This window comes from Hyaena hyaena, unplaced genomic scaffold, assembly GCF_003009895.1.
Source record: "Hyaena hyaena isolate Hyena2069 unplaced genomic scaffold, ASM300989v1 scaffold_562, whole genome shotgun sequence".
NCBI classification, from domain to species: Eukaryota; Metazoa; Chordata; class Mammalia; order Carnivora; family Hyaenidae; genus Hyaena; species Hyaena hyaena.
The window spans coordinates 192,579-207,923 of record NW_024081198.1 but is presented as its reverse complement, the minus strand read 5'-3'; the positions used below and the strand labels follow the sequence as shown (position 1 = coordinate 207,923).

Sequence of the window (15,345 nt, the reverse complement as noted above, 5' to 3'; positions counted from 1 at the left end):
TTCAGGATAGTTGGGAAAATCAAGAAAATCACAACAGGAAGAATGTTTCACTTGGGCCTTTTATGAAATAAACACTACTAGAAAAAAAAAATCCCTACAAGGTAGGCAACATTATTCCTTCTTCATTTTACAGATGGGGCAATTGAGTCTTGGAAAGGATAAATAATTTGCCCAAGATCTTAGAGTGGGGGGATTAAAATGGGGCCCAGGTCACTCTGTGCTTTGGATTCCCACAGCACTTTGTTTTCTTCCAAAACAGAATTTATTTATATCACAGCCCATTTCTCCATCATTCGCTAAAATATGAGCCCTTCAAGGGCAGGGACTATGTGTTACCTAAATAATTATCAACGTTAGACACACAGAATGTATTCAAAAATATATGACAAAGTCTCACGGTAATGAGACTGAACCTGCATCTAGTTTCAGGAAGAGCTTTATTTACCTGAATTATGTATGGAGATATGGTTCTATTATTTGGCTTTTGAATAATTTTTTCTGGTTATGAGAACAATTTGTTGTTGGAACCTAAACGTCCTCTATTTCTCCTCCTCCTTTTTATTTTGCTTAAAACAAACTCATCCCACAAACTGTCTAAAAATAGAATGCCCTTGCACTCAGTAAAACAGAAGGTGTTTTAGGTCTTCAGGGAGGGACACTGAAGGCCTTAAAAGTCACTATCACATTTTGTGTGTGTATGTGTTAAGGGAGTTGAAAAGGAAACAGCAGGGGGCATCTTGGTGGCTTGGGTCATGATCATTCGGTTGGTGGGTTCAAGACCCACATGGAGCTCTGTCTGTGCTGACAGCCTGGAGCCTGCTTCGGATTCCGTGTCTCCCTCTCTCTCTGCCCCTCACCCATGTGCAGTCTGTCTCTGTTTCTTCCTCTCTCAAAAATAAACATTAAAACAAATTTAAAAAAAAAAAAAAAGGAAACTGCAGGCCCCCAATAGAATCCTGTACTAAACCCCAACTCAGAAAGCCAAGATCTAATACCTAACCTACGTGCAGTTTCAACACCCCAGAAATGTAACCTTTAACCAATCAACCTGGAATTACTTGGTCACCAGCAGGTCAATAATGCATCGGGTAGGCCTTTCCATTCCACATAGGAAAGCAACCTTCCCAGAAACCATGCACTCTTTGCTAATAATTTCCTTTTTCCACCCCCTTCCTGCCTTTAAAAAGCTACCCTTTTCTACAGCTCCAAGGAGCTCCTTTCTATTTGCTACATGAGACGCTGCTCAATACGCTAACTGAATAAAGCCAATTGGATCTTAGAATTCACTCAGCGGAATTTTGAATTTTTACAAAGGGAGAACCTAGCAATTCAACATCCTCGAAAGAGGAACCGCTGGGATAGGAGCATAAATGAGCATTCAGGGACTAGTTTTAAGACAAATTTCCCTCTACTAAATTTTGATTGAAATCCTCTGGTTCTTCTGAGCAACACACAGGACGTCAGTCCAAGGTGATGTTCATCACTAACATTTAGGAGTCTCCCCACTGACTAGCTATTCGGTTAGTGGTTTGGCCACTTAACTTCCCATGATTAATGCCCACTGAGTAAAATCAGGACTACATCGTATAGGCCCTTCTGTTTCTATCTCTTAGTAACCCAGATGTAGATGGACAGACGGGCGACTTTCGTCTTTTCTTCTCTTTCCGGCCAGAGTCCGGAGCGAACACACAGAGAAAACCAGAACCGGCGTCCTCTGTTTTCCTGCTAAAGTGGGAGCGCAATCTACTTTCGCACAGGCCCGGAGCCCCCGCTCACAGAGCAGAGCCGTGGAGCGCACAGCATGCCGGGATTTGTAGTCATCCCTCTCGCGGCGGACGCGCGGGCGTTCCGAAACCAGGGTCCAGTTGGCATTCTGGGATATGTAGTCTCTGGTTGTTCGTGTAGTCGGCGCCAGGCTAAAGGGCCCGAGGTGACACCACAGACTCCGGCGGTCACATGACTCCAGCCTAGAGCGCCGGTCGCACTGCGGCGCCCGCTCCGGCGAATTCTCGCCCCCGCGCGGCCGTTGCCGAGGAGACGGCGCAGTCTCACGGCGCGTTGCCCCCTCTGCAGTCCCCCCGCCCCTCTTCTCCCACCACAATGAGATCCTAAGATGGCGGTGGCTGCGGCGGTTGGCGCCGAGTCGCTAAGGTAGAGAAGGCGGCCATTGGGCCGTAGGCAGCAGGGAACTTGTGGGCGCTCCCTGCTGCGGTCTCTGAGGGAGGACCCCTGCCGGTGGCGGGTCGCAGGGCCTGACCGCTACTCCACCCTTGGCCGGAGGGGCTGCTTCGTTTACAGGTAATGCTGCGCGTCCCCAGCTCTTGGCAACGGCGGGCAGCGCGGCGCAGGGGCGGGAGAGCAACGGCCCTGGGACACTTGACCCTGTAGGCCCTGGCCTCGGGCCCACGCCTTCTGTGGCTTCCTGGGTCTTCACGCCCCTTTCCCCAGGGCCGGACGCCGCGGTCTCCGAGTGAGCACCTAGGGACGCGGTAACGGCTTGCAGAGCCCCCTCGTTGCCTCCGCGCGTCTCCCATTTTCTGGCCCCAGAGGGGAGGCCGCCCTGCGTCTCGTGGGATACAAGAACGTCCCTTGCAAGTGGAGGAATCGGAGCGGGGGCTGTGGTTTGGCTGCCGGGGACAGGGCTCGAGTTCTCCACAGCAAGGGGCCGTAGTGGCCTTAGTGTACGTGACTGCACCCCCTCCCACCCCAGCTCCCGCTGTGGGACTCCCAGTGTCCAGAATTTGGGGGGCCGGAGGCCGAGTGAGGAGCGACGCGACTTTCGGGCTGGGATTTTGGAGCAGCGGATTTTTGCTGTCTCGGGTATTTCTTAGAGCAAAACGGCTGGGGGTGGGGTGGGGAGGCGTTCCTGACTTCGGCGAAGAGGTGGTTTATACTTGCGAGGAATGTTAATGTAGCAGCTCTTCTCTCCCCGCTTCCCATTGCGCCCCCCCCCCCCCATTGCCCCCTAACCCTGCACGTCCGGTTAGAAAGGGTCTGAGATGGGGGGAAAACTCAGTGCCAAGTGGAATTCGGGAAACATTGCTTGCTTTGCAGAAATGTTGTTTGGGGATTGGATAGTAGGCCCTGCTAGGGAGGCGGGTCATCCAAACTTTTCATCGTTGGGCCCATTCCTCAGGAGCTCACCTTGTCTGCTTTTTTCTTCTTTATTTATTTTCTCTCTCTCTTTTTTTTTTTTTTTGACCGAGTTGAGGTCTGTGTCGTGTGCCTTATGAGTAACGGATTGCAACTTGGCGCTGGAAGAAGCGGGCTTTCTGGGCGCCCCTCTGCCTCCCGCCCCATAACTGCCTTCCAGACTCCGCCTTCTGGTAGTCTCTGGTTACCGGAGTGGGTGTTAGAGAGCTTCGGGTGCACCTGCTCTTTTCTTTCCCTATCACCTTCCTGGTGAGAGTCCTGGAAACCATTAGAATACTGAGGTTTTGAACAGAAGGTAAACCTAGGTTTGTATAGTGACAAGGTTGTTTTCTTTTAAGTAGCTAGCTTTCAAGTAAACCTTTCTTCATCTTTGGAAAGACAAAGCTCTAGAATAGGTTCACTGGCAGGAAAGTTAATGACTTGATTTTGGGATGGGTCTTTACATGAAAATTAGGGTTGACCATTTTCATTATGTACCAAAGTAGATATTAATGCATCGCATTGTTGTTTGGAAGATGTAAACATTAAGTATATCCTAGTTTTCCAGAAGGATTATGGTAACCAGTCTAAAATATCGATAAATTGGATTTTTCTTTTTCTGTTCATTTTTCTAAACGTATTTTAGGCTATAAATATAGTATTTGTTATTCTATACTTTAAGTAAAGAATTTACTAACATGACTTTTTTTAAATCACAAGCAGGCAACAGCTTTGAAGTGAAGCAGAGCAGGAGAGGAGCCGTTTCTGAACTGTAAAACTAGTCTGTAAACAGGTAATTTGACATCATATAGGTTATTATGCTTTGTGTTATAGTTGAAGACTTTATAGCTGAGCTTGCTGTCAACATACCAGTGCGTGGTGAGATTCCTGTCTATTTAGTAAACAGACATTCTGGGTTTGCTGCCCTGCGTGCCTTGCTTTTTGGCATGCCACTTTGCTCTGCTTCCATACTTTTGCTAGAAAAGAGCGATGTTATTCCTAATTATTAAATAGTAAAATAGTTTAAGCACTACATTTTGAAATGTCTTTGTCTTCACAGAATTTCCTCAGCCCCTTTGAATTTTTCTTATAACAGCTGTTGGATAGCCTCTCTTTCCAAGTCCACTTAATCATAAGGCATTTTCTATAACTTTTTTGAGCTTGTGATATATACTCTTGATTGAAGTTTTGATTTTTCTTTTTTTTTTTTTTTAAGGGGCATAAGATCACTTTAAATGTTAGTTTCTATGCTCAGTGCATTGTCAAATGCTGGTTACTTAAAGGTATTCTCTGGCCAGCAAAAAAAAAAGTCAATGAAAGTTCACCGAGGGAAAGTTAAATAATTGCTTGCTAAGGATAATTTAGAAATTAAATGACTAAAGGATGAGTGTCAGAAGAAATTTTTGTTAAAAGGCATTTTAAAAATAATTGCTTCTTTTAAGAAAAACATCAGAGCCTGAATTTAATTCCACTGTTAAATTGTAAGACAACCCAATTTAAAAATACTATATGTCCTTGCTTTCTAAGAAAGCAGGTAAGTCCTTAGTTCTCTTCTGATCTAAGCCAACTGTAGTGAGAAAATACAGATTGGCAGTTGATTTGTATCTTCATTAGAATTCTCAGTATTTTTTTAATTGGAAGACTAATAGGACAAGAAAGATTGACCCCAGGGAAGGTCAAGTCAAATGTGAGTGTGTATTCTTTAACACACTAGAATGATAGAGTAGGCATTTAGTAAATAAAAAGAATTATAAAACCACTTACAATTTTTCTTTTTAACATATTAGGGAAGATGGATGAGATGGAATAAAAATGTAGGGCTATTGTGTTAACTCATGTTAGAAGACCTTTGGTTTTCTCATTAGAGGACTGGCCCATTTGTAAGGGAGACAAGGGTATTTGAGCCTTGGGAAAAATAGAAAGGATTTGGAATATCACACTAGGGAAATAGAAGAGACTTGGAATAATCGTTATCAGTATGGAGTTAGAAGTGAACTGATTCCAGATTGATGGTGGTAGCAGGGCCTATAGATTTGAGTGTTATAAGTAATCCTTGACAAGGAAGTGATAGATTTCGAATATAGATTATAGGGAGGGAGAGGTCTTAGCAAGCAGAATTTAATTGACCTCCATGTTCTCACTTCACTGAGCAAGGGTATATTTTGTTGATATGAAATGTTCTATGCAGAACAACTGTACTGCAAGATAGACTTGATGCTGTGCTTCGTACATAGGTCTAATAAAGTTTTTGTTGATTCAAATTGTTGTATTTTGTTGCAGTCTTTTTATCCCCTTTCTCCCAGTATCTTAACAGTTTTTGTTTTAATTTGAAGAGGGTAATTACAGAGATACCTTAAGTTCTAGAAAATTACTGAAATTTTAAAAAAGTCTCAAATTGAAAGCACTATGGAAAAGATCGTGTGTGATTTTTTTTTTTAGTTACTTGACCATCGTAAGTACAGAGAAGAAATTGAGAAGTTCTTCAAATGAAACTGACTAAACAACACATAATACCAAATATTTAATGCATTATCTTCTCAGTTTCCATTAAAAGTGCTTAGTACATTTGGACACTGTATGAAGACTTTCAAAACAGTGTACCAGGTACTTTTATAATTAGTAAAAGAAATACCCCAAATAATGCAACCTTTAGAAATCTAATATAGATATGTAAAGTACCACTTTTGGTTATTTTGTGACTCCGAGTAAACATTTAGAAAAAACTTGTACCTTGTATATGTCTAAAACCTTTAATTACAGTTTTTTCCCCAGTCCTTCTGTTCCACTTCAAGTACTTTTCTAAGTAGATGACTTACAAGTCTCTCTCCAGCGTAGATTGCATCTCAAACCCAGCACTGCTGACACTGAATTTATTATCTCTCAACAAAAACCTGTTCCTTTTCTAGTCACTGGAAACATATCATCATACACCCAATTGTTCAGACTAGAAACCTGGGACTCAGCCTGTAAGAGCTTTTGCACTGCCTCATGGTCCGCATCATAGTAGTCACCGAGTCCTGTTGATTGTGCTGTTGGAAGTTTACTTGAATTGGTCTTGTCTCCATACCTATTTTGATGATTAGAAGTCTTTCCATTTCAGAGTTTAAAATAATGATAAAAATATATAAATAATAACATTAATGTGTTTACAGAACAAGATTTAGAATGCAGACACCTATTTCTAAAGACGACTTTGATGTGGTTAGAGAGGTTAGGGTGAAGAAAAGGAAAACACTTGCCTGCACTTTCTACATTTTATAGCAGGAGATACCATCTTAGATAAATCAGCTATTAATATATTGAGAATTGATCTACACACGATTATTTCTTTAGTGTCATAGTAATACTTTTACTTGTATAGGAGGGTGCCTTTCACACACATTTGGGATCATTATTATTTATTAAATATTCTTTCCTCATGTGAGTGTTTATTTCACAATATAACTGTAGACAAAGTTGTTTATTCTGTAAATTTAATGGACTTCAGTTAGTATATTGTCTTTTAGAAGATTTAAAAGGTATTTGACCTATTTTTCCCAAACTGATTGTAATTTTTTTAATTTAAAATAATTTTTTTTAGTGTTTATTTACCTTTGAGAGACAGAGACAGAGCATGAGAGGGGAAGGGACAAAGAGAGAGAGAGGGAGACAGAGAATCTGAAGCAGGCTCCAGGCTCTGAGCTGTCGGCACAGAGCCTGATGCTGTGCTGGAACCCACGAACTGTGAGGTCATGACCTGAGCCAAAGTCCTAGGCTGAGCCACCCAGGCATCCCCTGCAACTGATTTTAATGTGTAGTTTTTAAATTGTTTTAGAAGCTTAATAGTGTTCAAAGTCATTTAGCCTACAAATAGATCCTTAGAAGAAGCTTTTTATTTTAGAGGGAATTCATCATAATATAAAAATAAAAAGTAGAACATTATCTTTCCAGATATATTTTTAATTTATCTTTAAATAAACTTTATTACTCTACTAATAGAAAGCACAGCATTCACTATTTTAGGAAAACATTGATATGTAAGAGTTTTTACTTAAAAATGTTAATTATTTTCTATTATAATTAAAATTTTACAGTTAGCTTCTAGTATTTTCAAAGGTGATATTACGTGTATTGCGTATGTAGTTTTTGGAGCTCTTATTCTTTAATATTATAAATTATATTGGTACATTTAGAAAAAAGCAGTTGCAAAATGTTTCATTTTTTGTCAGTTCACTGAACATACCTCTCTGGATATCCTTTATTTTGTAAAGTTCTTAAATATATTTCTAGTATTAAAAAAATGCAAAGTATTGTAGAAAATCTATGAGAAGAGAGAAAAAAATGATCACATTCCTACCCCCACAACCAACATTTGCTTTCGTGCAACCACTTTACCACTTTAGTATGTATCCTTAGTCTTTTAAAATCTATATGCAGTTTTTGCATATTGCTTGTTTTCCTCTTTTATATACTCTATGAGGTTATAAACACAGGCAATATTTTTCAGCCTTCATAATTATATGGTTAAAGGCTACTCTTGCCTAATAGCATCCAGCCTGTTGTTTAGCATTCAGTTTGTTTTCAGTTTATCACAATTATAGCATAAGAAACAATTTCCTGCATTATAGCTTCCCTCCCGCCACATTTAAGTTTGTTTTCTTATATTAGCTGTGGAGTGATATAATTACAGGGTCAAAACTCAGTTTTAGTTCTTGATACAGTATTGCCAAAATGCTTACCAGAAAGGTTATGCCAGTTTACCCTGTCACCATAGTGACTGAGCATTCCAGTTTCCCTTTGCTGTCATCAGAATTAGAAAATATGTGTAATACAGCAAATTTAATAGTCCCTTATTTTAATTTGCAGCTGGACTTTATGATTAACATTTTCATAATTCGTTGTTTACTGACTTCTTTTTAATTGTCCTGTTTATACTTGCTTTTCTTGAGATTTTTTATTTAATGTTTTTATTTTTTTTCCATAAATTCTTATATAGTAAAGATACTGCTTTTACTTCATATTTCTTTGAGATTTTCCCCAGTTTGTCAGTTACTACTTATTCTCCGTAAACTTAGGATTTACTTTTATAGGAATAAAATCTGTTCAGCTTTTTCCTTTTTATTTCTGCAGTCCATATTTGTAAGAACTCAATTTTTAAAGCCCATCCTGTTTTCTTGTTTGTCTGTCTGATTTCTTTTTAATCTTCCTGATCTATTTTTAATCTACTTAGATACTACCTTGGTGTTACGGTATAAGGCAGCCTTTTCCACTTGTGAGAGAATTAAACTCTAAGGCATCCATTGTTCACTGAGAATTAATTTTTTTTCTTGTGTGTGAACTGGTACTGGGTAAGTACCATTCTTGGAAGAATTGAGAAAATTGTCACTTCAGTCGTTTTTCTGTTTTTGTGTTTGAGATGAAAAATCCTAGTTAAAAAATGCTGTTAAATCTCTAAATGATCTTTTTCAAAAGTGTTAGCAAATTGTCCCATCAATTGGATAATCCTACATCATCTTACACCGTACTATTTTTATGAAGAGTAAATGATAAAATGCTCATAAAATACTTATTAGCATGGTGCTTACCATATAGTGAACAAAATAGATGTTAGCTATAATTAATTTTCCTCATTACATTTTTCTAATTGAGTATAGTTTAGGATTTTGGTGTGGGGTGCTGATACTAACTTAACTCATACAGGCACTCAATATGATTGAATATCTCTTGGGGCTAGTTTTCTACTCTCCCAACTTCTATTGCTACATTTACTTGTATTTTTCAGATATATGTTTTGTCAAATTCCAAGAAGAATCCCACTGGGAATTCATTAAGCCTATATTAAAAAAAAAAATGAGATGTTTATAATATTTGTCTTCCCACTAGGGAAGATAGTTTGTTTTTGTACTTACTACATTTTCTTTTCTATTGCCTTACAGAGTTATTGGTGCTTCTTTACATATGGTGAAATTACGTTATTCCTAGGTGTTTTCTTTTAGGTCACTGTTAATAAGTGGCATCATTTTTCTCCAGGATATTTTCATTGTGATTGTTGGCGATATTTTGAAATAGATCTCTGCGTTTTCTAATGCATATTTTTAAGAACACCATCTTTTCTGTTTTCAGTATTAATATTTTTGTTTCATAATTTCCTTTTATTTTTTAAACGTTTATTTTTGAGAGAGTGCACGCATACGCATGTGCACGCATGAGCAGGGTAGGGGCAGAAAGAGAGAGAGAATCCTAAGAAGGTTCCTTGCTGTCAGCATACAGCCTAATGCCATGAGCTCGTAACCTGAGCCAAAATCAAGAGTTGGACGCTTAACTGACTGAGCTACCTAGGTGTCCCTCATATTTTTCCATTTTGTAGAACTTTGAAAACAGTGCTAAATAACTTCTATGTTATGTCATTCTTGTTTTGGTCTTTATTCTTATAGGGATGTCCTTCATGTCTTATTTTAATATTGTTGGCTGTTGATTTAAGATAGACTTCTTTCACTTCCTTAGAAAATTATTAAAGTAGGGCATCTGAGTGGCTCAGTTGGTTAATGCCCAACTTTTGATTTTGGTTCTGGTCATGATCTCACATTTGGAGGGATCGAGCTTCTCATCAGGTTCCATGCTGATAGTATGGAACCTGCTTGGGATTCTTTCTCCCTCTCTCTCTGCTCCTCCCTGACTCATAGTGTTTCTTTCTCTCTCAAGATAAATAACATTAAAATATTAGAAAGTTATTAATATGTGCTCATTGAAAAGACCCACAAACAGTATATTTATTATAAGCAAGTGTCACGGTATTTGTACTTTAAAAAAAAAAAACTTTTTTTTTTTTTTTTTTTTTAATTTTTTTTTTTTTTTTTTTAATGTTTTATTTATTTCTAGGAGAGAGAGAGAGAGAGACAGTGTGAGCAGGGGAGGGTCAGAGAGAGAGGGAGTCACAGACTGAAACAGGCTCCAGGCTCTGAGCTGGCCGTCAGCACAGAGCCCGACGCGGGGCTCGAACCCACGAACCGCGAGATCATGACCTAAGCGAAAGTCGGACGCTTAACCGACTAAGCCACCCAGGCGCCCCAAAAAACTTTCTTTAAAAAAGTTTTTTTTACTGTTTTATTTATTTCTGAGAGAGAGAGAGGCAACATCAGCAGGGGAGGGTCAGAGACAGAGGGAGACAACAGAATCCGGAGCAGGCCCTAGGCTCTGAGCTAGCTGTCATCACAGAGCCCAACGCGGGGCTCGAACCCACGAACCGTGAGATCATGACCTGAGCTGAAGTTGGACACTTAACCTACTGAGCCACCCAGACTCCCCTAAAAAAATGTCTTTTTAATGTTTGTTTATTCTTAAGAGAGCGAGAGACAGAGCATGACTGGAGGTGAGGCAAAGAGAGAGGGAGACACAGAGCCTGCTTCAGACTCTGAGCTGTCAGCACAGAGCCACAAGTGGGGCTTAAACTCCAAAATTGTGAGACCATGACCTGAGCCAAAGTCAGATGCTTAACCGACTGAGCCACCCTGGCGCCCCTGTATTTGTACTTTTAAGATTTTTCCAAATTAAGTGTTGAGTTTTATCACTACTTTTTGAGATGATAAAATTTAATCTCTCTGTAATATATATTATAGTAGATATTCCAGCAATAACACATTTATGAGATAATTCCTACTTCTCATGGATGATAATCCTTTTAATATTTTCCTCTAGTGAATGGGATAAATTAGGATCTTATAGTCAAAGTAGCTTGGATTTGTATTTCTTTTTGACATTTTTAGCTGCATGACCTTGTTGAAATTATCTAACTCTTTTGAATGTTAGTGTTATTATTTGTAAAATGAGAAACCTAATATGACCCTACTGTTTAATGCCTTTCTCTGCCCCTTGAATTCTAAATAAAGTTACCTGCTCATCTCTTTTACTCCGTCCTCCAACCTGCAAGTTCCACACTTCGTAAGGTTATGTGGAAATCTTATTTTCTCCTGATTCATCTCTTCTTTTGAACCTCTGCTTCTGCCATTGTTCTTTGTTTCTCATCTCTTTGACCCAGGTATGAAATTCAGTATCTTCTTTGATATTCACAAAATCCTCAAATTTTTTTTTTCTTCTTAGTGGGGAAAATTTATGACTTTGGTAGACTACTCAAGAGTTAGGAGAAACTAAGGTAGTAGAAATACAACTTGAAGTAAAGCAGTAGGCATCACGATTCTCAAATGTTTTAAGCCACTGGATTCTTAGCTTTTATTGGCCTTTCACCCACGTAGGCCTGCTTCCTCCCTGCCCTCTCTTTATCTTGCATACCATTACATTCCTATTAAAACCAAACCTTTCTCGGGGTGCCTGGGTGGCTTAGTTGGTTAAGCGTCCAACTTTCGCTTGAGTCATGATCTCGTGGTTCGTGGGTTCGAGCCCCGCGTCGGGCTCTGTGCTGACTGCCAGCTCAGAGCCTGGAGCCTGTTTCAGAGTCTGTCACTCCCTCTCTCTCTGACCCTTCCCTGCTCACGCTGTCTCTCTCTCTCTCCTAGAAATAAATAAAACATTTAAAAAAATTAAAAAAACAAAACAAAACAAAAAACCCAAACCTTTCTCCATGTTTCATGCAGGGCACTTCTAACCTCTGAAACTATGACACAATATCAGTACCCAGGTGTGTGGGAGTGTCAGTTTTTTTCTTTTCTTTTTTTAAAAAAGAGTAAAGGATTTGAGCAAGCATTTATTCTAACGTTTAGTTTTGAGGGAGAGAGAGCACGCGCATGAGTGAGCGAGTACGAGTGGGGGAGGGGCAGAGAGCGAGAGAAACAAAATCTTAAGGAGGCTCCAGACTCTGAGCTGTCAGCATAGAACCCGACACGGGGCTTGCGCCCATGAACCATAAGTTCATGACCTGAGCTGAAGTCAGATGCTTAACTGACTGAGCCATCTAGGAGCCCCTGGTTTTTTCCTAAAAGCAGTTTTGGTTCTAGCAATTAATAACTTTTTCCTACCTCATTGCTCTACTTTTTAGGACTGTGTTCAATTAATTAATTAAAATAGCCTGAAAGCATGCAGGCCAGGATGCCTGGTGCATATTTTGAAGTATTCCTTCCCTTTGCCACCACTACAGCTACTTAACTCATGTTAATTGTAATAGCTGTGTGGCAGCTAAATCAGTTTGTCTATGGTATGTGGTTGACGGTACCTCTTTCTATTTCATAAGATGAATTTTTCTGGATTCTTTTATATCACTAAGCCTCATGGAATGGTTTAAAAATTAAGAGTTCATTTTTATGTGTTAAAAATGTTCGTTCTCACTTGTTTTGCAGAAAATTAATTGGTAAAGCCAGGATGGCTACAGGAGGAGGTCCTTTTGAAGAAGGCATGAATGATCAGGAGTTAGCAAACTGGAGCCCTGAAGGTGTAGATGACCGACTCAACAATATGGTATGATAACTTCTCATTGATGGTGTGTCATTAACTACTAGTGTTAAAATGCATCTTTCCCCTGCCTTAGCCAAATCAAACTCAATGAGACTGTGAACACAGTTGTTCACATTAAATGACACTGGGCTATTTGTTATATTAGTTGAAGACATTAAAAAAAATTTTTTTTAATGTTTATGTATTTTTATAGGAGAGAGAGACAGAGCACAAGCAGGGAAACAGGGAAGGGGCAGAGGGAGAAGGAGACACAGAATCCAAAGTAGGCTCCAGGCTCTGTGCTGACTGAGCTGTGCTGACTGAGCTGTCAGCACAGAGCCTAACGCGGGGCTTGAACTCAAGCCATGAGTGAGATCATGGACCTGAGCCGAAGTCAGATGCTCAACTGACTGAGCCACCCAGGCGCCCCTAGTTGAAGACATTTTTGTTTGTAGTTAACAGATAGCAATTCTTGTTAGCTTAAGCCAAAAATATTTATTATAAGGATACACAGTTGTCTTATGGAAAACTACTTAAACAGATTTGAGGTCTATAGCTGGGTTTTAGGAAGAGAACTAGAAAACGGAACTAGAAAGTTGTCAAGAATTGCTTTCTCACTACCCTATTTGCTTCTGAGTGCCTTTGCTTAACACAACTTTCTTTTCGCAGACCCAGTTTTTTCTCCCCTGTGGTCCATGTGGTGTACTGTCATTGCCCCTTCATTCTAAAGTTTTCAGTTATGGCTGCAATTATGTACTGACTAGTTATTTTTTAGGTCCAATATGAAATTTTGAAGTATGATCATCCCAATTTGGATTAGATACGCATCTCTTTTCCAGTCACCTTTGGCCAGGAAGGGGTAGGGCAAGTGGGACAACAGGTTGGCAAGAAGACCCACATGTGGATTGGGGTGAAAAGACAGTTCGTAGAGAAGGGAATTGTGTTATTAATGAGGAGAACATCCTATAAAGGTTTACTGTAGTAAAACTAGACCGTTCTCCTGGTATGGCTAAGGTAGGAATTTATAGACCTTTTTGTTGAATGACTTAGGTAATGTGGGTATAACTAAATGAATAAAAATGTTTTCCCATTAAAATATGAATCATTTTTGTCATTTCATGTAAGACCTTATCATGTAGTACGTTGTGGCCTGTAAAACCTAATGTTATGTTTATTGCTTACGATATACTAGGCACTGTGCTAGATGTTTTATGAATGTTATTTTTAATCGTGTTTTAAAAGTGACACTACTTTAGAGATTAGGAAACAGACTCTGGGAAGTTAAATTGCCTAGGGTCATATAGTGGAATGTTTCTTCAGATAACAGTAATTTATTTATTTTTAAGTTTATTTATTTGTTTTGAGAGAGGGAGAGAGCATGTGAACAGGGGAGGAGCAGAAAGAGAGTGAGAGAGAAAATCCCAAGCAGGTTCTCTGCTGTTAGCACAGAGCCCGAGGTGGGGCTCGAACTCCCGAACCATGAGATCGTGACCTGGGAGAAAATCAACAGTTGGACACTTAGCTTACTGAGCCACTCAGGCGGTCCAACAGTACTTACTTTAGAATCCATGTTGATTCCAGATCTGTCTTAACGTACATATTGATTTTAAAGGAGGTCAGTAAAGGTATCTGTGATTTATTTCACTATCCAATTTATAAATAGTAGGGAACCAGTTTTAAAAATGGTTTTGAAAGTATTCATACTGAGAATTTGGGGATTTATGTTTGTTAAAGATGTGTGATAGAAAAGTAATCTCTTTTCTAAAGGACAGTCTCTGAAACTTAGGCTAGATGTAGTAGGAAAACTCATTAGTAGAAGTATATAATGGTCTCTAAGTCTGTATGCTTATGTGAAAAATGTTTTGTCATTTTTAGCTTTAAGAGTGACCAAAAGTTTTGACGCGTATCACATTACTTTCCTGGTTTGATAGAGGCCAGATTAACTTTTGCCTTTACTTTTTTAAAGGATTGGGGTGGCCAACAGAAGAAAGCAAATAGGTCATCAGAAAAGAATAAGAAAAAGTTTGGTGTAGAAAGTGATAAAAGGGTAACTAATGATATTTCTCCGGAGTCGTCACCAGGAGTTGGAAGGCGAAGAACAAAGACTGCACATACATTCCCACATAGTAGATATGTGACTCAGATGTCTGCTCCCGAGCAGGCAGAATTAGAGAAACTGAAACAGCGGATAAACTTCAGTGATTTAGATCAGGTTTGTGAATTATTTTAAAAATCTGGCTGTAACTATGAGAAATATTTAGAATGGGTTAAATAGTCTTAGGAATAAGAAGTGAGCTGTTTATTTCTTTTTTCTTAGTATCCATGGATGTAAAAAGACTTTCAATTAGTGGTGTTGGTATTAGATTCTTTGAGGGCAACAGAGACTGCTTTCTGAAGTTGCAAAGGACAAATCTTTTGTGATTTTATAACGTATACTCTGTGACTAACGTGAATAATTTCATTATGGAACTAAATTTTGTATGTTAGTAACTAAATAAGATTACAGAAAGGAAGATCCAATTTATCACTGGCTAAGGGAATGTTCTACATTACCTCAAGTTTAAAATAAAACTGTGGTTTGTCTTAAAATTACTGAAATGAAATTTGGAACTAAAAGCAAATGGAAATGATAATGAACTCTTAACAGATATTTTACTGTCACATCTGTGCTTTGGAGAAACCAACAGTTTACCAAATATTCATAAAGGTACATTCAAGTCTGGGATGATGGTGGTGGTGATCACATATCATTTAGTCATCTATATGCTAAATTTTGAACACTTGTTATATAGCAGGCACTGAACTAAGTACTCTTTTAGACAGTGCTTCATCTAGACATATCTTTGTGCTGAT

General features: G+C 39.1%; 1 protein-coding gene across 13 annotated transcripts in view; it reads left to right on the top strand.

Moving 5' to 3' along the window:
• The first annotated feature begins 2,127 nt into the window (after window positions 1-2,127).
• The window catches only part of PCM1 (pericentriolar material 1), a 78,896-nt gene continuing 65,678 nt past the window's right edge, over window positions 2,128-15,345 (top strand). For 12 of the 13 annotated variants that reach the window (XM_039256293.1, XM_039256292.1, XM_039256290.1 and 9 more), the window contains exons 1-4: window positions 2,128-2,298; window positions 3,853-3,925; window positions 12,399-12,516; window positions 14,459-14,704. In XM_039256293.1, the coding sequence (XP_039112224.1) occupies window positions 12,421-12,516; window positions 14,459-14,704 (342 nt within the window). In that variant the 5' untranslated portion in view covers window positions 2,128-2,298; window positions 3,853-3,925; window positions 12,399-12,420. The remainder of the gene's footprint in view (window positions 2,299-3,852; window positions 3,926-12,398; window positions 12,517-14,458; window positions 14,705-15,345) is intronic. The other variant, XM_039256286.1, reaches the window with a different exon arrangement.